This window comes from Triturus cristatus, chromosome 6 (assembly GCF_964204655.1).
Source record: "Triturus cristatus chromosome 6, aTriCri1.1, whole genome shotgun sequence".
Classification (NCBI taxonomy): domain Eukaryota; kingdom Metazoa; phylum Chordata; class Amphibia; order Caudata; family Salamandridae; genus Triturus; species Triturus cristatus.
Genome location: NC_140589.1, coordinates 1122452000 through 1122479753, shown reverse-complemented (window position 1 = coordinate 1122479753; position 27754 = coordinate 1122452000). Strand labels below are relative to the sequence as shown.

The following is a 27754-nucleotide window of genomic DNA, read 5'->3' as shown; positions in this document are numbered from 1 at the left end:
ATCACCGACAGAAACGTGCCAAAGACATTGTACAAGCCGACTCCACCGGAGCACAGTTCCTGGATGCAGTAAAGGGACTCGTTCCACTCTGGGGTCCAATGGTAAACAGCCGTGCCATCCGCCACTTAACCCAGGCAGTCGAAACAGCAATGAACATTACAGCTGGCGCCCTCGCCAACAACACCGCTGAGCTTCAGGCCGTCCGCCTGGTGGCTCTTCAGAACCGCCTTGTTCTAGATGTGGTTCTGGCTGATCGTGGAGGAGCATGCCGCATCATTGGGTCCAGCTGTTGTACCTACGTACCGGATAACTCACCCTCAGTCTACAAATCAATTGAACACCTCCACAGACTTTCCGCAGAGGTCCATCAGGAGCAAGAAGGGTGGTCACTTGGGAGCTGGTTTTGGGACACTATTAAAAGTTGGGGATGGAGGCTGTTTTCATTTATCCTAATACCGGTTGTGATACTATGTGGATGTTGCTTGGGGATTCAGTGTCTGCCACCTTTATGTTCGCTTTTTATGAACTGCATCTGCCCTAAGACTTTGAACTTTGAAACAGAGCGGATGAAAGCCCTTTATGAGGTGGAAGTCCGTAGTATTATGGGGATAAATCCGAACTAGACAAGCTGGCGAGATATGTTAAAAGGGAGGACTGTGGAAATTTAGCTCGCAAACTGAACATTATCTGCGCCATCTTGCCTCTCCCCAGCGCTACGCACAGCGAGCACACGGTAGCCATTTTGGGCACCCCACTCTCTCCCCCGCTCATTGTCGATCGCCAGCGCGTTCCCCTGACACTGCAAGCATCCCCCGCGCGCCGGCCACCCCCGCTCTCTCATACAGGCCGTAAACCCTCTCCTTCTGCGCGACCCTGCTACGGAACCACATCCGACCGACATCCCATACATGGTCGTGCCTCTCCTTTGATAACCCCCTTCCTCTGCGCCCCATTGTCCGAACTGGTCCCAGGCCATCACCTAGCCCTGCGGATGCAGTTTATTGCCCCTACTGTAAGGGAAACACCCCACATCAAAGGGATTACAGTAGATCAAAGCCCCTACCCCCTGAGACCCGACCGGTCACACACACCCCCGGGAATTGGCGGAATACCCTGCTGCGCGATAGCCATCTCCTACTGCGGGTAAGGTGGGAACTTCTACTGTAGCTATGTGTGGGATCGGATCTGAGCCGGGGCTTCAGGGGATGTTCTCTCATGCATCAAGGGAATCTCAAGAATGTACTATGTGTAATAAAGCAATAAACCTGTGTATAAGAGACCAGGTCTCAGAGATGCAGTTAGAGCACCTCGTGACGATACCTTGCTGTCTGATCTGATGTGTTCTGCTCCGACGGAATAAAACTTTGTTTCCTGCCTTCCAGTCTCCGGCGCCTGCCTCTTTCATTGGTAAATTATCGAGTGGTATGAGAGGCGATTACCGCCGGGCAAATACTTGAAAGGTTATCGATTGAAACTGCCGCTACCATTTAACACGGTGGCCTTGCAGGCACAAGCTTCGGAGCATAGGTACCTTTTCTTCTTCTCTAGTACCAGTCACTCAATCCGCTCACCTGAATACAATCCTTGTAGCGTCTGAGGTTGGGGATTTATTGTCTCTAGTGCTGGCTGATAAGAAATCATCCCACTAAATCTGTACAGTGGTAGAGGCCTCAGTGTTATGCCAAAGTCCAAAATTGTTGATCGGTACAAAGCCTCAGACCACCGATGACCAAGATATGTAAGTGTTTGTGTGTATTTTAATAATATGACTATGCTCAATCCAAGTTATCAGCCATTTGGTCCAGAGCTTTTATTCAGGAGCCAACCTCCTTTTTAGGACTCCGATATGACAGCGCTGTTGCTTGCGAGATATATTGTATACAACATGAAGCTTAGAGCCTGCCAATTGCATGCCATTTGTTGGCCTTGTTGTCACTTTTATTTGCTCCCTCATAGCTGTCTTACCTGCCCGAGGTTGTTAGAGCATTGCAGTGGCAGCTCTATGCGGGCAATGTCAGCAGCCTTGCAGAGCCCCACAGATGCTGGTGATGGTACAGCTGTCTCGCCGATTTGTGTGGCCGAAAAGGGGGGGGGGAAGCAGAAGGAGGGCGCATCTGTAAGTGCAGGAGCGATGGGGCCTGGCCATAAGCAGAGCGGGGTGACGGGTGCTGGCCAGCAGGGGCATTTGTGCAGAGAAGCTACGCGTGCACAAGGAGCACTGACGTCATGCCCCTGGGATCTCTGGGGGATGTTGTTCACAAGCATCACACATGCTCTCCACAGCAAACCTACAATGAAGGTACTGGTAAGGCTCAGAAAGGAGATTGTAAGGCTCACATTTTGCTGAGGCAACCTGAAAAGGTACAGGTGAAAAATATTGAAAGGGAATGGGAGCATATGTGTGAGGAAAGGGAGGTCAAATATGGAAAAAAGAGCAAGTCTGCAGACAGTACAGGGGCTCAAGTTACAGAGTGGAGGGGTGATGGGGGAAGTAAGTAAGGGCTATGTGGATTCATACACGGGGCCTGGGCAGTAGATTTGGATTCCAGAAAGGCAACAAGAGGGAGAGGATGGAGAAGGAGTTTTTGCGGCTTGTGCGTTCCATGGATTGGGGGACCCAAGCAAGGAGCAGTCTGGAGGGGTTTGAGGTCACAATGCTACCATATGAGGTTTGTAATGCTCAGTGTTCCCTGGCCGGGTCCTATATGGCTGGGTACATCAGCCAGAAGTGTGGAGACGGTTGTTATTGGCCTGTCCGTCGCCGAGGGAGAGCATGTCATCAAGGATTACGGTACTAACGACTGTGACTGAGTGGCGAGTGTTTGATGGAGTGGAGACCGATGGAGTACAGGGGGTAGGGGGAATAAGATGGGTGAGGATGACGTTTTGTCTCTGGATTATAATGATGAATGGGATGAGGTGGAAGACGGTTAGATATTGGAGAGTTGGGAGATAGTGGACATGCATGACAAGACGACAGTGGGGCGTGAGGAGGCTAACAGTGGTCAAAGTATTGGAGCATTTCTTATGGCAGAATTGCACAAGGCACCTTGAAGGATATAGACATAGGAAAAACGTTTTTGCGGAGAGCATGGGAATGACCAGGCAACAGTATGAGAACATCAATTACAATGAGGTACGAGGAATTGGTGGTCAATTTGGGATGTAGGTGCGTCTAGCGTATACAAGTCTGAATTGGAATAGCTGAAGATGGGGTTATTGATGATATACACAAGGCTGGTGAGGTTGCTCCAAGAGAGCGGAGTGGAAAGGAGACTAAAGAAAAATTAGGGAATCGTGTGGTGAAAGTACCAAGGGTTTCTTCATCCACAAAGGAAGGAAGAAATGATGTTAAGAAAACAACTGAGTGTGAGAAAGAAGTAGTGGCATTAGAAAAAGACAAGAAACTACCTTATATTGGGTTATCCATGGAACCAGTGGATTATTTATCAGAAAAAACTAAATTAAAAACTGAGCAAAGGCGAGTTTGTTGATGTGTTTAAATTGTTATACAGAGAAATACAGGCAAAGGAGGGTTCTAAAGAAGAGAAGTGGGAATTGGCACATCGTCCTAGGATGCCCATTACTATTGATAATTGGACAGACATCCGCATTCTTGATTTTTGCTAGTGTTCACTATGAGCGTTATCCTGAGAGGGTGGTGGCATTGTTCAAATATATGGACATAGTAAGAGAGGCACAAATGAATTTTGTTGGTTATAATTGGTGTAGTTATGATGAAGAATTCAGGACCACAGTGAGAATTAATCCTGACAAACATTGGGGTGAGGTAGATTCTGAGCTTTGCCTTCAGTGAATGTCACCGACACCCCTGGCACTGGCTGTACATACTGCATTATTGACCCTTTCTTGGGCGCCCTGTCTGGGGTGGGTAGGGGTAGGTGAGGAATGGACAACCTAACTTACCTGGTGGTGTCTGCTGGGGATTCAACAGAGGGGCATGTTACCATTAGTTGTATAGGTAAATGCATGAGAGTTCATGGTGTGGGGTTAGGAGCCTGCTTACATAATGTTTCAGGCAACTGCCAACAGATGCCCAGTGGAGGTATTTTAGGGGACGGCAAAACCAACCTCTACACAAGGGCACCAACTCCAGTTAAGATGGAAACAATGTTTTGGTGGCTGGGTCAATATCCTGATAGGTATGCTGCAAAATGGGGTTTTGAATTTGGTTTTCGATTGGGTTATCAAGGTTCTAGACAACAATGGTGGGCAGAGAATTTGAGATCAGCTAAGGATCTTCCTGAGGTTGTTAGAGATAAATTGTGCAAAGAAGTACAAGAGGGTAGGAGTGCAAGCCCATTTTTTGAATGACCGTTACCTGATTTGATGGTATTCCCGCTGTGGGTGGTCCCTAAGAAACCTCATGGAGAGTACAGACTTATTCATCCCATATCTTTGCCAACAGGAATATCTGTGAATTACTTTACTGAAGATGAGGATGGGTCTGTACAATATGCCACAGTGGATGATGCTGTTGAGTTGGCTAGACGATGTGGACAGGTCACGGAATTGACATAATGTGATACAAAATCAGCTTTCCATATTTTGCCTGTTCATTTTCAGCTTTTGTGAATTCAGTGTGAAGTACCAATGTATGTGGATAGAGTGTTGCCTATGGGCTGTGCGATATACGGTTCTATGAATGTTTTAGGACCGTTTTGCAATGGGTAATAATGAAGAAGACAGGTTTTAAGTTGATGCCTCATTATTTGGGAAAGTGGTGGTCAGGTGAATGTGTCATATTGTTGCATGTTTTTCAGGACGTTGCACAAGCGTTTGAGGTACCCCTAGCACCAGAAAAGACTCTGGGAAGTAGCACACTATTGATTTCCTTGTCATTGAATTGGATACGGAAGGGACAGAGGCTGAAAAGGTGGCAGAGATAACTGCTTTGCCGGAAAATGTAAGCAAAGCACACAAGTTAGAATTGAGGAAAGTGCACATATCTAGGGTCACCTTTATTTTGCTCGTAGAGTGGTGAGAGCAGGGAGAACATTTTGTAGGAGGATTGGGATGGCAATGTCAGGAGCAGTGCTACCGCACCACAGAGTAAGGGTCGTATTTTAGTATTTTATGTTTTTGGTCATTTTAAAAATAAGTATAAAAATTACATTAATACAGTTCTTCTATGGCCTCAATTTGTAAAAAAAAACTAGCTACTCTGTACATATCAATTTTTCTCAGGGCTTTATGCGAACCCATTATTCAATATACAAGAGCTAGTTTTTAAAGTGCTATTATGCAGAGGTACAGTTTAATTCAAGCGTCTTCTTTCTCGTTATCACAGGTTTTAACCCCTTCCATGCTGCGCAGATTCCGCCGCTGTGCTGACGGAATCTTGCGCGGGCGTGGTCATGACGGAACGGTTCCGTCATGAGCACAGCTCAACCGTGGCTCATGACGGAACCGTTCCGTCATGAGCACCGAAGGGGTTAAAGTGCATTGTCTATATTCTTTTTTTTTTGTAAACAAATTTTATTTGTCAAATACACATTTAGCGGAGCTCTGTAACCCAGAGACTTCCGTAGCATCAATAAACAAAATCCTGGCTTTGACATTTTTCTCATGAAATACCAAGAGAAAATTACATAAGGGACGTGCATAAAAAATGCAACCCCACTAAATACATGAATATAGAACACCCCCCACCCCTCACCCCATCGCTATATTCTTTTGTTTTTATCGCTCTTTTAACTCAAATTACTGTAGATTTGACCTTCAGTTCTTTAGCTCAACGAAATTACTGTTCTTTCCTTGTACATACATAAACCATTTGTTAAAGTGCAGATACAATATGCTTCCCAGTTATAGTTCTTTGTCAAGGTGCTGATGCCCTAAATTGATTGCTCTAAACCTTTCATGTTTATTTTTACAAATTTTACTCCCCAGCATATAAACGGTATAGGGGAGCCACCAAACCAATGGGTTACTGCTTGCCTGCATGTCCTTATTTCTAGTTCTCTAAAGATTCTTTTTAACAATGTCTTTCTTTCTGTCAGGTCACTCGGGCAAACACAGAATATGTGTGCAAGAGTTTTTTTCCTTATATTTACATAAAAAACATTCTTTGTTCCATGTCTGATCCTTCCAGGATGGCATCAGGTCTTTTATTTCACATTTTGCCCAAAACAGTACTGCATAAACTGGAGTTTTATTTTTAATGAAAAGTGTGCTGTAAGATAATCCTGATTCCGTAGTTTTTTGTAGGAATTAATCACTGTCCAGGCATGACATCTGAGTGCAAGGCTTGTCTTATCTGTTAAGTATGAAAGATATTTGTTAGTAGCTTTTATCACTTTATAAAAGGCCTGGTTACCAATACTTGCACTCCAGGCATCTTCTATTCTAAGTTCTTCGATAGTCTGTTTTAGATATAGCCCCCAAGAATCTTTTTTCTTTTGTTGTAATTACTCCTCTATTTCCTTCCAGCACAGATGGTCGATTGACCCTCTTTCTGACGTGCATAATCTTCAACATAGTTTTATAAAGGCTCCTTCACATTGGTATTTTTGATTCAGCAGCCCAAACTCTAAACACACCTGTGCTGGAGATGCAGTTTTCGTGATGCTGAACACAGATTTGTATACGATTGTCTGGATTTATTTCAAATTCCTTCTGCGTAAGGGTGATACTGGCCTTAATGGTGGATTTCAGAGTTTGGCACCACGTTTTGGAACACTTTAATGGAGTTATCGTGTTTTTTGTTGATGAAGAGGCTTCTTGTTATGTTCAAATGTTTTGAGATGCAGCAGGAGTGGAAGGTTTTGACCTGTTCAGGGATGGAAGTGATGTGCGGAGAAATGGTCAGGGCCTTGAGTTTTTTCCATTGCTGGTGGCCCTGGGGATTTAGGGCAAGGATCTGTCAAACAGGAGGGTATTGTTTAAGGTTGAAAACATGATAATAATTCAATTGGCGACAATCAGGGGTCTCGTGATTCAGACACTCACCCCCCGTCACAGATCTGGGTTGAATCGAACATCGTTCTTTAGCTCAATTTGCCGCCCCAGTTTAGACACAGCCATATGTAAATCAGTCTTGACCCTGTGCCTCATGGAAACAGTCCAACCCGAACTGCCAAGCCATGTCTTCCCTGGACCGGAAACAAGTATCCTGGGACAGGTCTTGGAGTAACACTCCTCATCAGCCAGGCTAGCTTGAATCCAGTGGCAAAGTGAGCAAGGGATCCACGTCTGGGCATACCCTGCCAACTTAGGGCGAACAAAGCAAACACAAGGAAATGATTGATGGAGTGCTGAAACCTTTCAGACACTCACCCCCAGTCACAGATCTGGGTTGAATCCATCATTGTTCTTTCGATAACTTCACCACCTCAGTTCATAATAATAAATAATAAAGGAGCTTGTAAAGCGCATGGTGACGCCATCCCGGCGTGTCCCCGCGCTGTGGAGAAAAGTCAGGGCCAAAGAGGGAAGTTAAAAAGAAAACAGATGGGTTTTTAAAAGTTTTCTAAACATGGTCTCTGAATCCGCTAGCCTGATACTCATGGGAAGAGAGTTCCATTCTTTGGCAGCCATAACACGAAAAGAACATCCGCCCATTCTGGCTTTCTTGACGCGGGGAATTTTAAGCAATCCAGTTCCCCCAGAGCGGAGAGTTCTGGTAGGCTCGTAGGGGATAGCCAGATCTGTCATGTAAAGGGGAGCTTTGTGTGAGATGATCCTATAGCACATTAGAAGAGCTTTAAATAGGACTCTCTTTTTTATGGGGAGCCAGTGCAGAGTGGCTAGGGCTGGCATAGAGGCTGATCTTTTCGGAAGTCTAAGGACTAGGCGTGCTGCTGTGTTTTGGAGTACTTGAAGTCTCCTGAAGTTTTTTTGTGTGGTTCCGAGCAGGAGCACATTGCCATAGTCTATCCTCGAGGTCACTAGAGCATGGGTCACAGTGCGCCTGGCTTCCAGAGGGAGAAGGTCGAGGGTGCGGTTCAAGGTCTTCATTACCCCGAAGCATTTCCCAACCACTTTGTGTACATGGTTGTCATAAGAGAGTCTGGGATCAACCCAGATCCCCAGATTCTTAGCTGCTTTGCAGGGAGTGGGTAGCGGTCCCAAACATGATGGCCACCACTCCCTGGTCCAACTCGCATCCCTTCCTCCAATTACCAGAATCTCCGTTTTAGAGCCATTTAGCTTCAGGCAATGCTGGGTCATCCAGCCTGCCAGAGCCTGCATGCAGGTTTTAAAGTTGTTAGCATCAATGGAGGGTGCTTGGGACAGAGAGATGAGGAGTTGGGTATCGTCGGCATATGAGACTAAATCAATGCCGAACGATTCAACCACTTCCGCCAAGGGGGCCATGTAGAGATTGAACAGGGTGGGGCTCAGGGCGGAGCCCTGAGGTACCCCCTGTTCTAAAGCTATGCTATTAGAGCGATGCATGCCTTTCTGAACCTGGAAGCAGCGGTTGGTGAGAAAGGCTTTAAGCCAGCCCAGTGCTTCCTGGGTGACCCCGGCTTTGTTCAGACACTGCAGCAAGATGGAATGTGCCACAGTGTCGAACGCGGCACTAAGGTCAAGCATAATCAAAGCCATAGTCTGGCCCTCATCCGCGCCTGCACGTAGGGTTTCGGTCGCTCTCAGAAGGGCGGTTTCAGTGGAAAATCCTGCCCTAAACCCAGATTGAGAGCTGTGGAAAGCCTTATTAGACTCTAGATGGGCCATGAGTTGGCTGTTAGCTATTTATTCGGCCACCTTCGCCAGATAAGGTAGCAACGAAATAGGCCGTAAATTTTCAAGGATATCCTGACTTATGTTAGGTTTTTTCTTTATTGGAAGTACAATGGCTTGCTTCCACTCCACAGGGAGGGTGGCCGTAGAAAAGGAGAGTTGAAGAATATGTCTGAAGTGTGGTTCTAAGACTTTAAGGCTAGCTGCTAATATCTTGGGAGGGGCAGGATCTCGAGGGGAGCCCGATTTAATGCTTTTACAGATATTATTTAGGATTGTAGTAGAGGGGACAGAAAAGCAGTATAGGCATGCCTTATCATAAGTAATCTCCAAATTCTCAGTGAAGTCAGAGCCCGAGGGCAGATCCTTAGAAAAGTTTGCATAGATGTTAATGATTTTGTTGGCAAAATATTTAGCAATATTATTGCATGATTCAACAGAGTCACTCTGGGCATTGCTCTCATTAGATACTACCGAGATTTCTTTAAAAATTTTAAAGAGCTCCTTTGAGGAGTTCTCAGCCTCTCCAATGCGGGTCTTATAATACAGTGCTTTAGCGGAACGAATAAGTTTATAGTATCCCGCTTGCGCTATTTTATATTGGATTTTGGCTGTGGGACAAAATTTAATGCGCCATTCACGTTCCAATTTTTTACATGCAGATTTTGCCACCTGAAGTTCAGAAGTAAACCACGGGGAGGCTTTTCTCATTTTCTTGGTAGTTACTGACCTACGGGTGGGAGCAGTTTTATCTAGGGCAGTTAGGACACAGTTCTTCAGGCATGTATAGGCAGTCTCACAATCTGAACCTCCAGGAGGTCCAGCCGCTTCAAGATTGTCGATAAAGGTGTCTAAGTTGAAGTTTTTCCACTTTCGACATTGGTAAATCTGCGTACTATCACTCCTAGTTTCAGGCTCGGACACCCCAATACGTAAGGGAATGACAAAGTGGTCAGACCAAGGAACGGGTATTGGAGGAAGCTAATTGCAAATCAGTCTTGACACTGTGTCTCATGGGAACAGTCCAGCCCGAACTGTCAAGCCAGGTCTTCCCTGAACCGAAAACAAGCATCCTGAGACCGGTTTCGGGGTAACACCCCTCATCGGCCAGGCTAGCTTGAATCCAGTGGCAAAGTGAGCAAGGGACCCACGTCTGGGCTTTGTTCGCTCTAAGTTGGCAGGGTATGCCCAGACGTGGGTCCCTTGCTCACTTTGCCACTGGATTCAAACTAGCCTGGCTGATTAGGGATGTTACCCCGAAACCAGTCCCAGGATGCTTGTTTACAGTCCAGGGAAGACATGGCCTTGCAGTTCGGGCTGGACTGTTCCCATGAGGCACAGGGTCATGACTGAGGTGCATATGGCTGTGTCTGAACTGGGGCGGCAAAGTGAGCTAAAGAACGATGATCGATTCAACCCAGATCTGTGACTGGGGGTGAGTGTCTGAACAGGGTTTTCTTGGGTGTTGTTGGCTGAGGGGATGGTGAGTCATGAACGGGCATATTCACCTCTCAGAAAGGGGGGTGGACATAGACCAGGGCCTTGGGGGAGACAACCTTAAGGACTTTGACAGCATATCAAGCTTGAGAGATGGAAGCATTTTGTGGCATACTTGGGTGAGGTGGCTCTAGCAGGAATGGGTGTGAGATGTGAAACAGAGAAGGAAAGGGGGTGTGTGAGAGCTCTTGACGATTAATTTGTGATACTGTGAGGGAACTTTAAGAGAGTGGTGTTGTTAGGTTGTTTACTGTGTATTAAAGAGTCTTGGGTAATTATTATTTATCATAAGTTAATGAAGCTGATTTTACTGCATACCTGTCCTAATAAACTGGCCTTTTTCACAGCTTATTGTGGTCTGTGGTGGATGTGTAATCTTGCCCGATGAGGGAAGGGGGATCCTAGGCCAGTTGTCTGGTCCCCTACTACCTCACACTCAACCCCCAACCCCACCCCCACCAAGCTAGATTAGTTAGATAGTATTGATTGAGTGAGTGGTCAAGGGATATGGAGAGGGAATTCGCCCTCAAAGAATGGGAGAAAGTGCTTGTCTACTCCAGACAGTTGTCACAAAACAAAAAACTCCAATATATTCAACATAATATCTTCCACAGGGCATATCTTACCCCAGCAACACTTCACCAAATGGTTAGTACCCCCTCTTCTTGTTCTAGATGTCAGTGAACAGGAGCTGACATGGTGATTATGTTTTGGAGCTGCCCAGAGATATCGACACTGTGGGTAGAGGTGACAGGATGTTCAGGGGTTTGCACGCTGGAAGACGCTCTGCTAGGGCTGTTTCAGCACCCAAAGACTGCAAAAGCCACAAATGGATTCATAGATTTGGTGTTGTTAGTTGTTCATAGACTCATAGCTATGTATTGGAAAGCTCAGTACTGCACATTGGTGTAGTGCGACACTTAAGTGGGTGCAAGCAGAGGCTGTGGCACTTAGGTGGGAAGAGGCTCGTGGACCACGCAAATACGCTATAGCTGCAGAATGGGAGATATTGTTAACTGATTTACACACATACAGTGAGAACTCTATTAGATGAGCAACACGAAGGTTCATGCTCACAGCCTTCTGAGCTCTACTACAGGTCTGAAAAGCAGCGGCCTCTTAAATTCATTCCTTATTGCCTTTCTGTGCGCACTGACTCCAGTTTTTCTGTCCCTTCGCACTCATACTCTTCCCTGCCTCTCTCTGTTTATGTATTAATACCTTCTTATCACAAATATTGTTGCTCATGTGCGATATCACAAAGCTGCCTGCTGTTACTTACATTGCGCTGTTAGGCTCTAGCGTGGATCCGAGGTGGACATGAATCACACCAGTGATAGTAATACTACTGATTGCCACCGCATAACTACCTATGTTCTAGTTTTCTGTTTCAGGTATGAACCAAGACTCCTATTGATACTTCTATAATGTAATGTTGTTTCTTGTTCTGTGATGAAACCTACGTTATTGTGCAATGCATCATGACAATGATGTGTCACATATGCATATGATGTTCACAATTGCTAATATAAATGGGTTAAAAAAAGTGAGGGGTCAAGGGCCAGTCCATTTGGCTGATACTTGATCCAGACTGTTAGGAGTAGGTGACTGGAGAGGATTCCTCAGAAAATTGAAAATCGATCATCTCACTTGCTCCTGTCCAATCAGAAGTTGTAGTGGTAGGTAGGGTAAGAAGTTACTTTGCCCCTTTTCTTGTATGCTGGGGCCTTGATGTTGGGGTAGTTGACACAATAAGCCAGGAGCAGTTTAATCTATCAAGTGTCACACCCCAAGGGCTACAGCTTGTCAATCAGGTATGACTATGAATGGACCCTTGCTAAGTGTGTAACAGTTATTAATACATTGCACGACTTTTCTCTCTCATTAATTTGTAGTCGGATTTCTGTATCTCTTCTAGGCTCTGCCATTTTGGTCCCCATTTCAAGTTTATAGGTAACATGTGCCTTTTTCATTTTTTACTTGGAGTATAAGTGGCACCACAGTGATGCCTATATTATTTGCAGCTTTCGCTGCTAAGAGGTGGATTGGCCTTTCTGTGAATTACTGCTATCGTTTCAACCTACGACTGGCAAACAATTACTACTTGCAGGGTTTTGGGATTTTTTTGTTTGAAAGCTTTCTCAACCCTAATGGTTGTGATGGCCTGTTTAAGTCTGGCAACCCCAGATTCTCCAAGAAATTGCTATTAAAATCCTTTCCTAGTTTCTTTAACATCTGGGTTGAGATTATGAACTATCTTTCTCTACTTTTCACAATTACATTTGTCCAATAAACTGCTGAATTTGTTATTCTTTGTGAGCTTTTTATTATTTGCTCAAAGAAAAAGTTTTTATTTCTTAAATTACACATTACCCAAGATCCTTTCTAATGTTGCCTTCTTTATTAAACTGATTTGGGGCCCTGGTATCATGAGACATTAATTGTATTCATTATTTTGCAGATTCAGATGGAAATCTCAAGCTCTGGGCTGAGCCATGGACATGCTGGTTTGACCTTTCCCTCTCCCATGATATTCTCAGTTGTGTTTTAAGCTACCTTACTTCATTATTTATGGCATACAAACTTAACAAGCCTGCAACAATTTCCCAAATTGAACAACTGTAAAGTGGAAGACTATCCTAGATATACTACTCCTGTTGCAGACAAACGTAATATATTTGTCAACTCTGGAAATTTAAGAAGATTCTGAGAAGCTACTTTGAATGTCTAAATATAATACTGGGGAGAAAACTGCAATTCGCATTCTAAAATATTCTTTTTGAGATCACCAATAGATCTACTGAGGCTCTATTTGTTTTAGGCAAGCTGACAATGGCCCTGAAATTGAGGAAAAAGAGTTCCCATTATACTTCAACTAGCTGAATGAGAAGTTGGAGTATTCTCTTGTAGCAGAGGTTGGTTGCCCTTTCTGATTGAGCAGAACAGTCCAAGGAAGGTGGATAAATCACAGCATACTATTGCATGCAAGAAAAATTGAGGGAACTGGAATCTAAGCTCCTGGAGCTGGAAGAAAGGTAGATTGTGGGGACAACTCTCTAACTCGTGAGACAGTTAGAGATCCTTAAACAAAGCTACCAGAACGAGACGCAAGATGGAGCAAGTCTGCAACACTTGGCCCTGCAGTGTAAATTATACAATGCAGGATATTCAGCAGGCCACCTCAACGCATGGGTTAACAAGACAAAAGGAGGATATCAGATGGGTACACGAGTTAACAGATACTATGGGAGTAACTAAGGAAACAGATAAGGAGATAGCATACACATGCTTCTGGGAGGTGTAAAATGTAGCTGGGTATAAGAAAATTGAGCACATTCTCATTTGTCTCGACCTATCAACTTTGGGCAATGAAGAGAGAGACAAGCTGACATGTGATATTAACTTATACAAGATGGAGGACGCTATTAAGCATATGCGGATGACGCGCAGATTATTGTTTCAGTGTCCGGAGCTCCCACCGACACTGTGAAGCGTTTCCATTCTTGCCTACGGCAGGTAGGGAAATGGATGGCTTCTAACTATCTAAAGCTGAACTCTAGTAAGGCGGAGGTTCTACTGTTTGGGGCTCATGCTAATTTTTGGTCACCAGATCTCTGGCCCCTAGAGCTGGGTTCACTTCCTAAACCAGTGACCAAGGTTAAGAATTTGGGAGTCATTTTTGACACAAAACTGTCCTTTGAGCATCATGTTAATCAGGTTACTTCCTCTTCCTTTCATACATTACGAATTCTGCGAAAAGTTCTCTCTTTCATTCCTGCCGAGCTTCGTAAGTTGGTGGTCTCAGCACTTGTTCTTTCGAGAGCCGATTATTGTAATGGGCTCTTTAGTAATCTTCGTATAAAATGTCTGGCCAAACTTCAGGTTGTTCAAAATGCCACGGCCAGGCGTATAGAGTTTAAGGCCCTCTGTATTGTTTTTAAATCCATCCATGATATAGGACCAGGTTTCCTAAAACAGAATCTGATACGCTATATCCCAGCACGAAATCTTCGCTCCTCCTTGTCCAATGATCTGGTTGTCCCCAAGATAAAAAGATGTTCTTGGGGAGGGAGAAGTTTTCTGGTAGGTGCTGCTAGGCTGTGGAATTCACTTCCGTCTTATTTAAAGCATGAGAACATTCTGTTGGTGTTCAGGAAGGCATTAAAGACCTGGCTGTATAATCATTGAGATCTGTGTATTTCCTAGCCAAAGAGTAAGCGCCTTGACACCCTCGGGTGATTGATTCGCGCTTTATAAATTGCATTTTCATTTCATTTCATGAAGAGTGAGGAAATTCCCAGAGCCCAATTAAATACCAGAGGAGCTATATAAAAAAAAACTCTCAGCTTAGCTGAGTACCCACTTACAAGTATACAAAAAAGCATGAGACAAAGGAACTTTGTCCCCCGACCTCAGGCATGAGGTTATTACAGATATCCACAAATAGAGGAAACCTAAAGATAAAAATGCCTCTAACTGACCCATTTCATTATTAAATGTAGAAACAAAGACATTGTTGACAATCAGGCTGTTAAGGACTCACATCTACCTCATGAACAGGGGGGAAGTCGAGATTCATGCTGAGTTGGTCTGCCAGACTTAATCTCAGACACTGCATTACTTGTTAGAGGTGATATAGTACAAGACAGAGCCCCTGGAGATAATCTTTCTGGATGCCAAAAAGGCATTGGATTATATACTGTTTCTGGTAATGCAGAAGCGTTGATTTGACCAGAACTTACACAAATCGGTGGCTCTCTTTTATCAAGATCCAATGAAAGTAGTCAAGAGAAATAGGGTAACATCTCACCACTGCCCCTTGCATCAGGGGCATGTGACAAGAATGCCCGCTCTCTCTGCTTCTATTCACACTATACGGGGATTAAGAAATTCTGCACTGAAACTAGACCCCAAGAGGAAAAGATTTTATTATTAGTCAATGATATCCTACTATATGTTACCCAACTTCAGGTAACCATACCACAGGTTTTCCAAGTGTTTGGGTATTAAGGCAAACATTCAGATAATATAAAGTCCATCATATATAAAACCAGAGGCTAGAGTTTTGTAGGAAACCTCCCGCCAGGAATAAAAGTCTCTGAAGATACATTTAAATACCTTTAGATAGAGGTAACATCTGTACGCCCCCTCTTGTAGATACTCCGGACATTTCTCTGCCCCCCTGATCCTGAGGTTCCTGGAATACTGTACCCTTTTGTCTGATTGTTCTGACTTCCCCGCTGCCTCCCCCCCCTGGTCATCGCTGGTGTCCTCCTGATTCTTTACCTGGTATGGTGGGACCCCCCCATCGGCGCTCGACACAGTCTAGACTGTTTCTCGCCTTGAGTTTTGTTTCTTTGTTTTTTTTTTTCTTTTAAAATTTAAAATATTTGTATCCTGCCTAGCTTCTGAGTTGCAGATAATGTCTCCTGTAACCCTGCTGAGCCTCTGGGGATCAGTCGCTGCTTCGTGACGTCAAGCGATTGACATACATATATTAGCGGCCGGCCCTGGTGGTTGTAGGCCCATATTTGTAATGATGTTAATTTGCACAATAAAGTTAAAAAAAAAAAAAAATACCTATAGATAAATCTAACAGCAAGGGCAGAATTATTTCTAGATAAAGAACACAGAGCAGATAATTGGAGACGTACGTAGATGGAGATCTCTTGCGCTTACAATACTAGGGCGAGCAGCAATTTAAAAAATGGTCTCTCTGCCAAAGGTATTTTATGTAATGCAAAATAATCCCTTCCCGATACTGCAGACGATCTTCCTTGGACAGGACAGCAATGTGTGGACTTTGCAATGGGATGGAGGCAGCCTGAGAATAGGGTAAAAACACTCACCAAGCTGTGTGTGTATATGTAATGGAGGGATTGGCCTGCCAGATATAATAGTTTACTACTGGACAGCCCAGATCTCTCAAATATATGACTGGATTAATGAAGGGAGCGGTGACTCTTCAGTTAGGCAGGGAAGACAATAATGGAAGTATCCACTTACATGCACTACATATACAGTGGCGGGGGAGTTCAAACCGGCCACCACCCACACAGATGACACTGGTGGTCTGGGAGAAAGCAAAACAGTGTTTGAAATGGAAAGGCAAGGTTACATAAGAAACATCACTGTTGAATGAAAATATGCTGGAGGAAGTTCCTATCCTAAAAGGATTCAAAGCATGAGATAACACTGGAACACTAAATTAGGTGACTTCTAGAGGGAAGCAATATAAAACCATTCTCATGTCCTGAGAAATGAGTAGAACTTGAGCAATGGTTAGATATGTAACTACACTATGGATGCATGCTATGTAGGCTGAGGGACCGGACTGGTTTGAGATCCCTAAATATGCCCCGATGGAAAAACAGAGTACTTCTCGGAGAAGTACGTAGAAGGGCTATTTGCTCTTCCCACACAAACCTAAGAAATAAAAAGCCAGGTGGGCTGTAGAAATTGAGGGCCTGGTTGGAGGCAGACCTAGGGAGAATCGAAAATACGGATTAAGAGGCCACCTTGATGCGTCCTAGAGAAGTGGCGATAAAGGCAAGACTGGGCTTGGTTCAGCCTTAAATCATTCACAGAGCCTTCTACAGTAGAAGTCAGCTCAATAAAACGGGCTAAGCTCTTTCACTCAGTTGTCTGAAATAAGAAAGGGAGGAAGCTACCTTCATTCATACGGTAGAGAGCTGAAGGAGCGTACAAGAGTACTAACAGACTAAACAACTCAAATTGGGTCAAATATTAGAACGTGAAATCACTGCCCCCCACGCACTTAAGTTTGATGTAAGCATGGGGATTCTGAACAATATTGACTTACCAAGAAGCAAGCTCACATTTTGTGTGCTCGGGCTGATCGGAGAAAAAAGGGACCACGTAAAAACAATGAGGCTCACAGACTACGCCCTCCAAGCAAGAGTGGCAAAAGTATATGGATTTGTGTATGGGGTTGCCTCTAAAAGTTTCAAAAACTTTGGGGGTGGTCGAGGGGGATTTAGGGGATTAGAGAGGGTGAAGATTACCCAGATAGCTGTGGAAGAGGGAGAACTAATACAGGGGATGATCAAGCAGAAGAGGACACAAATCCTTGTACAGTGTTTCTGCAGAGAAGACCAACAAAGTCCAAGAGGTTGGAGCAATGCTATATCCTATCATAATTGTTGGATGGTTCTGAGTTCACGCTAGTCTAAAAACGGGAGAGCTAAATTATGTTTGTACTGGTTGCGCTGAGTTAGAAGTAATAAAGAACAATACTGTACTTGAACAAGATTCCGACAAGAACAAAAGCAAAAAACATTAAAAAAAATAATTGAGCTTCAACATATATTTCTTCAGAGGCTTGGACTGTTAATGAACCTTGTAGTTTTCTAAGCTGTGGTAGTTACAATTTTGCAATCAATGTCAAATCTAATGTATTTATTCTAGTACTTACAGCAATATTAAATCTATTTTTGTACTGAATTGGTTACCAAACAAATTTAAATAAAAAAAATGGGAACACAAATATAAAGTTGCATTTCTCAAACCTTGCTTCTCAAACTCTTCAAAGAGGTTCAAGCTTGTGATGCTTGGACCAGTGAAGATGATGTAGTTTTTCCCTGAAGAATTCTGACAGAGGCTTTTGGCCACCATGCTGTGAAGTTGAGGCTTGTTCTTCAAGGTATCCAGGCCATCAGGACCACTTCCTTCCTTTAAATGGACATAAATCTGAAAAATGTCAGAAACAGAACAATTAGTTGTGTCATTACACGTGTTGTAATAATAAAAAAAATCTTATAGATTGCACCCTCACTCCTAAACAACATGTCTCTGTTTCACACACTTTATTGTCTCCATGAGCCCATTGTCTGTTTCCTAATATTCACATCTAGGATTAGTGCCCCAAGGCCTTCCTTCTAAGCTGGTGACGGAGGTAAGCATGTTCTTTGATCCCCACCCCTGGGGAGACCATGATAGATGGGTAAGCACCTTGGAAGGTGTTCCTGTTCTGCTGAGGATGGAGAGGAGAGAACCTTGTGTTTGTAAGTGAAATTCTGGGCAATTTGTGTTGTGATAGGAAGTGGTTGAGAATGTGTTCAATTTATGATCAAAGTCCTCTGACAAAGTTACCTAAATGCTTATTAGATAACGTATAGCAGGTGAAACCATCATTGAGTGTTGTTGTTTCATTGAATTATTGTTTCATTGTGTCTAATTGAGCAAATTAGGTTTTCAGCAAATTCCACACCTTGGTATTTCAAATGCTTAGGTTGCTAAGCTGGTTTTTTGGATCGTTAGTGGTCTAATAACTTGACTTAGGATTTGTGTCAATAGTGTGTGTCTGGACACAGCAGGATATGTATAAATTGTCATAAAGGCTTTGATGGAAGAGGAAACTTTCCCAGTAACTATGAAAACATCATTGGCATAAACTGCGGCCTTCATTAAACCTTATACCCAAGATTTTATCGTTATTCCTAATGCCATCAATTTGGGGGTTCTAATGCAAGGAGGAACAGGGCTGGCGACAATGGCAACTTGGCTTTGTGGCTTGTCAGAGGTTAGAGGTATTAGAGAAAATTCCACCTGCTCTGACTTTTGTTTGTTACTGTGTACTTTCAAAATTGTGTACAACAATAGATGTGTGCTGAGCCAGCCTGTTCTCTGTTTCTTTGGGTTTCCCAATTAGTGGGGACGTAGGAAGGTCACGTTCCCAGCTCCTTGCACCATATTTCTGTCTCAATCACTTCAGACTAGACTGACTGGTGCAGGTCTTTAGTGCCTTGCTATTCTGCTTTCTGTTGTCCTTCTGCACCTCTGTTGCTTCTTTCTGTACTTCTCTTGCCTATTTCTGCACCCCTGTTGCTTCTTTCAGCACTTCTATTGCCTCATTCTGCACCCCTCTTGCCTCTTCTTGGCCCCCTGTTGCTTCTTTTTGCACTTCTCTTGCTTCTTTCTGTACCTCTGGTGCTTCCTACTGCACACATCTTGTCTATTTCTGCACCTCTGTTGCTTCTTTCTGTACTTCTCTTGCCTCTTTCTGCACCTCTGTTGCTTATTTCTGCACCTGCCTTGCTTCTTTCTGCATCCCTCTTGCTTCTTTCTGCAGCCCTCTTCCATCTTTCTGCAGCTCTCTTGCCTCTTTCTGAACCTCTCTTGCCTCTTTCTGTATCCTTATTCCCTCTTTCTCCACCTCTCTTGCCTGTTTCTGCAAATTTCTTGCCTTTTGTCTGCACTTCTCTTGCGCCCTTCTGCACCTCTGTTGCTTCTTTTTGCACCTCCCTTGCCTCTATCCACACTTCTCTTGCTTTTTTCTGCACCTCTCCTCTTTCTTTCTGCAACTCTCTGGTCTCTTTCATCATTTCTCTTGCTTCTTTCTGCAACTCTGTTGCTTCTTTCAGCACTTCTCTTGCCTGTTTCTGCACCCCTGTTGTTTCGTTCTGCACTTCTCTTGCCACTTTCGGCATTTCTGTTGCTTCTTTCTTCACCTCTCTTGCCTCTTTCTACATTTCTGTTGCTTCTGTCTGCACTTCTGTTGCCTCTTTCTGCACTTCTCTTGCCTCTTTCCGTACCTGTTGCTTCTTTCAGCACTTCTCTTGCCTCTTTCTGCACCCCTCTTGCTTCTTTTTCCACTTCTCTTGCTTCTTTCTGTACCTCTGGTGCTTCTTTCTGCACCCCTCTTGCCTCTGTCTGCACCTCTGGTGCTTCTTTCTGCACCCCTCTTGCCTCTGTCTGCACTTCTCTTGCTTATTTCTCCACTTCTCTTGCTACTTTCTGCACCCGTCTTGCTTCTTTCGGCATCCATCTTGCCTTTTTCTGCAGCCCTCTTCCATCTTTCTGCATCTCTCTTGCTTCTTTCTGCACGCCTCTTCTCTCTTTTTGCACTTCTCTGGCCTCTTTCTGCACCCGTTTCCTCTTTCTGCACCTCTCTTGCCTGATTCTGCATCTCACTTGCCTCTTTCTGTATCCCTATTCCCGCTTTCTGCACCTCTCTTGCCTGTTTCTGCAATTTTCTTGCCTTTTTCTGCAGTTCTCTTGCGCCCTTCTGCACCTCTGTTGCTTCTTTATGCACCTCCATTGCCTCTATCTGCACTTCTCATGCTTTTTTCTGCACCTTTCCTCTTTCTTTCTGCAACTCTCTGGTCTCTCATCACTTCTCTTGCTTCTTTCTGCAACTCTGTTGCTTTTCTCAGCACTTCTCTTGCCCGTTTCTGCACCCCTGTTTCTGCACCCCTGTTTCTTTCTGCACTTCTCTTGCCTCTTTCTGCATTTCTGTTGCTTCTTTCTTCACCTCTCTTGCCTCTTTCTACATTTCTGTTGCTTCTGTCTGCACTTCTGTTGCCTCTTTCTGCACTTCTCTAGCTTCTTTCTGTACCTCTGGTGCTTCGTTGTGCACCCCTCTTGCCTCTGTCTGCACCTCTGTTGCTTCTTTCAGCACTTCTCTTGCTACTTTCTGCACCTGTCTTGCTTCTTTCGGCATCCATCTTGCCTCTTTCTGCAGCCCTCTTCCATCTTTCTGCATCTCTCTTGCTTCTTTCTGCACCCCTTTTCTATCTGTTTGCACTTCTCAGGCCTCTTTCTGCACCGGTTTCCTCTTTCTGCACCTCTCTTGCCTGATTCTGCATTTCACTTGCCTCTTTCTGTATCCCTATTCGCGCTTTCTGCACCTCTCTTGCCTGTTTCTGCAACTTTCTTGCCTTTTTCTGCAGTTCTCTTGTGCCCTTCTGCACCTCCCTTGCCTCTCTCTATACTTCTCTTGCTTTTTTCTGCACCTCTCCTCTTTCTTTCTGCAACTCTCTGGTCTCTTTCATCACTTCTCTTGCTTCTTTCTGCACCCCTCTTGCCATTACTGCATCGCTTACCTGTTTCTGCAACTCTCTTGCCTCTTTCTGCACCCCTATTCCCTCTTTCCGCTCCTCCCTTGCGTGTTTATGTACCTCTTTTAAGTCTTTCTACACTTCTCTTGCCTGTTTCTGCACCCCTGTTGCTTTTTTCTGCACCTCTCTTGCCTCCTGATGCATTTCTGTTGCTGCTTTCTGCACCTCTCTTGCTTCTTTCTACATTTCTGTTGCTTCTGTCTGCACTTCTCTTGCCTCTTCCTGGCCTCCTGTTGCTTCTTTTTGCACTTGTCTTCCTTCTTTCTGTACCTCTGGTGCTTCTTTCTGCACCCCTCTTGCCTCTTTCTGTACTTCTCTCTTTCTGCACCTCTGTTGCTTCTTTCTGCACTTCTCTTGCTTCTTTCTGCACCTCTCTTGCCTCTTTCTACATTTCTGTTGCTTCTTTCTGCACTTCTGTTGCCTCTTTCTGCACTTCTCTTGCCTCTTTCTGTACCTCTGTTGTTTCTTTCAGCACTTCTCTAGCCTCTTTCTACACCCCTGTTGCCTCTTCCTGGCCTCCTGTTGCTTCTTTTTGCACTTGTCTTAATTCTTTCTGTACCTCGGATGCTTCTTTCTGCACCCCTCTTCCCTCTTTCTGCACCTCTGTTGCTTCTTTCTGTACTCTTCCCTCTTTCTGCACCTCTCTTGCCTCTTCATCCCTCCTCCCTCTTTCTGCATCTCTCTTGCGCCTTTCTGCACCTCTGTTACCTCTTTCTGCACCTTACGTGCCTGTTTCTGCACCTCTCTTGGCTCTATCTGCACCCCTGTTCCCTCTTTCTGCACCTCTCTTGCCTGTTTCCGCAACTTTCTCGACTCTGCAGTTCTCTTGCGTCCCTCTGCACCTCCGATGCTTCTTTTTGTACTTCTCTTGCTTCTTTCTGCACCTCTTTTACTTCTTTCAGCACTTCTCTTGCCTCTTTCTGTACCCCTTTTGCCTCTTCTTGGTGAGACTTATAGGAATATTACAACTTTAATAAATTTGGCTCCAAATTTGAATTTATGAAGAACCACCTTCAGGAAGGTGCATGAGACCTTGTCAAATCACTTCTCTGCATTGAGTGTAATTGCCAAGGGTGGTGAGAAAGAGAATTTGGCTTTACTGATTATAAGGCTGAGGAGGCTTGTATTATCACTGGACAGACAATCCTTCAAAACACCAAACTGGGATTATTTTATTAACTGTGGGAGAATAGGATTTTTGCATACATTTTGGAATCAATGTTTATCAGTGACATTGATCTATTATTTTTGGGATAGAGAAGATCTTTGCAGTCTTTGGGAAGTGTTGCGATTATTCCTTGCTGGTGGAGCTCCACTAATGACACTCAAACTGGCAAACAGGTGAAACATTTGATTATGAGGGTTAATTACAAGTGTGCTAAAGGATTTGTAGAATTCTGCAGGAAACCTGTTTGGACCAAGAGCTTTCCCTAACTTTAATTTTTTGATTGCCTCTGTGATTTCTTCTAAGGTAACTGGTGAGTTTAAAGCTAGTCTATCATCCTCCATTATCGTTGGAAGCACAGATTATTTATGTATTTTTCACAGTCCTTGGAAGTGGTGGTTTCATTATTTAAAATATTAATTCCTTAATAATGTCAGTGATTACCTGAGGGTTTGTGAGTGGAGTATGCTTGCTATCCCTAAAATAAGATATAGGTTTCTTGTTTTGTTTGAATTTCAAGTACAATACCAACACCTTACCTGTTTTGTTATCTTCACATAGTTTGATACTCTTTTGTTTATTGATCCAAATTCTTGATTGAGCTGAGGATTTTATTATATTCATACTTCTTATTTGTGAGTGTGTTTAATAATGAGCTATTCCTAAGAATATTGTGTTGGGTTTCTAGATTTTTTATTTCTTTTCCTAATTTTAAAATATTGTTATTCGTGGTTTTGTTCATGTTGGCTCTGATATTTACTAGTTCTCCTTTAATGGTGGGTTTTAAACCTCCCCCCCCCCAAGACATGGTGATAAGTCAGGGTTAGAATTGTATTTTATGAGCTCCTAGACAAATATGGGTCCTTCTCGGGCTATGCCATAAACTGGCATAAATCGGTCATATACAGCCCGAGAGACGGGAAGACGTGGCCTCCCCTTCCCGGGGCACTGCAGATAGCGCAGACGGGATTTAAGTATCTTGGGGTCTATTTAACCACGGATAAAAACCTTTCATACCAAAACAATATCCAACAGGTCATAACGAATTTTGCAAATGACGCCCAGCTGTGGAAGGCACTCCCCCTTACGATCCTTGACCGTGCTGCAATGTTTAAAATGATCACTCTGCCCGCTTTATATATGCTCTCCAAAATGAGTACTTCCCACTCCCTAGGCGGACGTTCCTGGTGATCGACGCGGAAATACGTTCCCTGTTGTGGCTTGGGAAGCATCCTCGGATTGTCCTAAGTACGCTACATCGGAACCAGTATAATGGAGGGATATCCTTGCCGGATATAGAGGCCTATTATTGGGCGGAGCATTTGATTCCGGTGAATGAATGGATCCATGTACCGGCTGATCATCCCTCCTATAGGCTGGAGAGGAACACTATGGTACATAGTTCCTGCCTATACTTTCTCTATGGAGGGCGCGGGAGAGGACGCCTACTGCAAATAACACTGGCAGTCTGGGACAGGGTGACTAGGGTTATGGGCTGGGCGCGCAAACCAACTAGACAGACTCCGATTTGGCACTGCACCTGGCTGAAGGTACTCTACAAACTACGGGGTTTTGGAGGTTGGGATGCCATAGCCATTTCCAATTTAGGCTTTGTGGTGGCGTGGGGAGGACTCAAACCTTTCCGGACACTTGCAACGGAGTTTGGACTACATACTACTCAATTTTTTAACTATGGACAATTGAGGCATGCCTGGTTAGCCGAAAGTTCTTTCTCCCTTCCCCTGACAGAATATGCCCGTTAGAGGGATGCCTATTGCAGGAACGGATACCCAACAAAGCAGTCTCTCTAACGTACAAGACATTGAATAATAATATGCCTGACAGACTGGGGAAATTTAGGGAAGCCTGGGAGCAGAACCTGGGCATATTAGAAACAGTGAACTGGGAGGCGGCCCTAATGCTAACAGAAAAGTAGCGATTAAATCTCGCCTACGACTCATCCAATATAAAATATTGCACAGGGTGTATTATGATAGGGTACGCCTACACCGTATGGGCCCAGCCAGCGACCCGCACTGCTTACGTTGCAGACAGCCACAGGGGGACTTCTATCATAATATCTGGGACTGCCCAGTTATACACGCTTACTTGACCCACGTATTGGGTGAGCCGAGTAAAGTGCTGGAGGAAACGTTACCTCTAGATCCCAAATTTGTACTGCTGGGCATACCCGGAGATGTTGACTTGGGGCGCCCACAGCTTATTTTTGTGCTGCTGGCATTGGTGGTAGCGAAACGGGATGTGGCTCGCACGTGGGGGGCGTTGCTGCCTCCCCAATTAGGAGAATGGAGGAGGGGGATGGATATGTATATGGCGGTGGAGAGGGTTACATACAAAGTGAGAGGGTGCCCGCGAAAGTTCCGTAAGGTGTGGGGGAAATGGAGAAAATATCATGGATTGGATGGAGGACTGGGAGCTGAATAACATGATATGGTTTTTGGATCTAACCGGAATCTGTATGAGGAGATCACTGAGCCTATATCTCCGAATCTGGGGGGAGACAAAGGTGTTGGGGAGCATATTGTTTATTCAGTGCCTGGCGTGGAGACCGGCTGTTTCATTGGTCTATGGGTTGTGGGGAATGAGGTGTTCTTTGATGTGGATAACATGCGGACGCTTTGATGAGGTTGTGATAAAATGTGACATGCTGCTTGTTTTGTGTTGGTTTAAAAATGCAAATAAAAATATATATATAAAAAAAAAAGAATTGTATTTTAAATAGTTTGTGATCAATGTTCTTATTGCGTCAATGTTTTAATGGTGGGACGAGGTTTTGACAATAAGTCTCTACAATGTATTTTCTATTTATGACTGGTTTCCCGCTAGGGATAAAATAATGCATGAATGTTCTGAGATTAGTCTTAGAACGATTGACATTTTCTCTACTGTATGTACATAGTTATCAGATATGTGAATAAGAGTTATGAGGTAGAGAGTAGAAGGTGTAGTCTTTGACATCCGGTTTCTGTAATCTCCAAGTATCTTTAAGATTGACTTTAGTGATAAGATGCTTATCATTGTTTTATGTGATTTGGATGGCCCCTACTTACCAGTAGAGTTTCTATCAAAGGTGCTGTCCATTGGAAGGTTAAAGTCAGCTCCCACCAATCCTTCAATTTGTTGGAGAGATTTAGTCAAAATGAAGGGTTATCTCCATTTGATCCATATATATTAACTATATAAAAGTAATGTCCATCTTTGTCAATTTGGACATGATCCATCTCCCTTCTTTGTCAGTTATGCTTGCGATTACATTGATATGGCCTATTAGTGAAAGTGCGCCATTTTTGGAGGGACAGCATAACACCTCTCCTGTCTAGTTATTTTTGAGAGACAATACGTGTGTAGTGCCAATTTTGGATTCTCGAAGAAGTAAGATATCTTCTCTCAGTTTATGGAGGTACTCAGTCAATCAGCCAGTTCAGATTTATAAAGCGCAGCTAGTCACCCATGAGGGTATCCAGGCGCTTGGTTCTTGCTGGGATTAGTCGAAGAGCCAGGTCCTGAGTCCCTTTCTGAATTCCGGGAGGGAGTACGATGTTTGGAGGTGAAGGGAAAGCTCATTCCAGGACTTGATGGCGAGGTAGAGGATGAACATCTTCCACTATAGGTCTGGCGGTTGCTGGGAGTATGTGCGAAGGCAAGGGAGGCGGAATGCAGGTGTCTGGAGGATTGGTGGAAGTTCAGTCGGTGGTTGATGTGTGCTTGTCCCAGGTCGTGGAGGGCCTTGTAGGTGTGGATCAGCATCTTGAATTGGCATAGTTTCTGGATGGGGAGCCAGTGGAGGTTCCTGAGGTGGGGGTTGATATGGATCTGAGTGGGGAGGTCGAAGAAGAGTCTGGCAGCTGAGTTCTGAATCTTCTAGAGATCGGAGGGCCACCAAGTGTTAATCCACCGGGAGGAGCTCCCAAAAATCAGCATTTCAGTGTTGTCCGAGTTGAGCTTCAGGCAGTTGGGCTTCATCCAGTTGGCGAAACTTGTCATGCAGATGTGGAATTTGGTCCAGGTTGTGGAGGTGTCTTCTGAGAGCGAGAGGATGAGCTTGGTGTCATCTGCGTAGAAAATGATGTTGAGGCCATGGGTTCTGACAATGTTAGCCAGGAGCGTCATGTAAGTGTTGAACAGGGTGGGGCTGAGGGATGAAACTAGAGGGATGTTGCAGATGGTGTTCTTGGGTTCTGAATTGAAGGGTGGTAGATGGAATCTCTGGGTTCATCCAGTGAGGAAGGATGCGATCCATATGAGGGCGCCTTCCTGTATTCTGATGTGGTGGAGTCTCTTGAGTGTGTTGAGGTATACAGTGTTGAATGCTGCTGAGAGGCCAAGGAGGATCAGGGCCACTGTTTCTCCATGGTCAAGGAGGGGCCTGATGCTGTTGTTTGCAGTGATCAGGGCGGTCTCTGTGCTGTGGTTGGTGCTGAAACCGCATTTGGATGTGTCCAGCAGGTTTTTTCTCTCCAGGTGTACAGTGAGTTGGCAGTTGGTGGCTTTCTCAAGGACGTTTGGTAGGGAAGGGGAGCAGAGAGATGGGATAGTAGTTCTTGAGTCCACTGGGTAGAGTTTCTTGAGGAGGGATCTGAACTCTGCATGTTTCCAGTCGTCTGATATGGTGGCCCTGGTGATGGATGACTTAAGAATAGAGGTAAGTTTGCGGCTGACTTCCTTGCTCCCGATGTTGAAGAAGTGGTGTGGGCATGGGTCTGATGGTGCTCCAGAGTGAATGGAGTTCATGATAGCTGTGGTGCTCTGAATGGTGACTGTTCCCATGTGGTGAGAGGGTGGTTTTGGGTGGCGTCAGTCGGTCGGTGTGATGAGGTTGTAGAGGTCAGTGGGTTGGGGTTTGAAGTTACTATAGATGGAGGATATCTTGTTGTGGAAGTAGTCCGCCAGGCCGTTGCAGAGTCCCAGGGAAAGCGAGATCATGTTCTTGGCGGCTTACGAGCTTAAGAACTCTCTGACGATACTGAAGAGTTCCTCGCTGTGATTGTTGCTTACTTTGATGTCTCTTGGTTTCTCTGCTGGTGCGTCATCTTTCTAGCCATATGCAGTTGCATTTCACAGTACTGAGTTCTGATATATACCAACTGGCTTGTTTAGTGGATCTGTTGGTCTTGGCTGGCTTAATGGGGGCGACTGTCAGAGCTACTGGTGATTCAGGCAGAGAAATTCTGGACGGCCTGTTCAAGGTTGGTTGGGGGGTCAGGCTTGTTGTTGGTGGGTCTCTTTCGCTTTGTCCAGTTTGGTGGGAGGAGCTGAGGGGCCTGGTGGTGGTGCATGATGAATCAGCGATTGTGATGCAGATGATGGCGTTGTCGGTCCTAGTGAGTTTGGTGACTGTACTTGACTCTGTCGCTGTCATTGAAGATAGGGCCAAGTGTGTGTCCTGCACTGTGTGTGGGATTGGTGACCAGTTGAATGAGGTCGATGTTGCTCATGCTTTCCAGAAGGTTGGTGGAGTTTGCATCTTTGGGGTCATCGAAGTGGAAGTTGAGGTCTCCGAGAA

General features: G+C 44.6%; 1 protein-coding gene across 1 annotated transcript in view; it reads right to left on the bottom strand.

Annotated features, from left to right (window-relative positions):
- PGBD5 (piggyBac transposable element derived 5) overlaps window positions 1–27754 on the bottom strand; it is a 663155-nt gene that overhangs the window by 222344 nt on the left and 413057 nt on the right. Inside the window, exon 4 of the mRNA XM_085612017.1 lies at window positions 17736–17916. Within this exon, the coding sequence (XP_085468143.1) occupies window positions 17736–17916 (181 nt within the window). The remainder of the gene's footprint in view (window positions 1–17735; window positions 17917–27754) is intronic.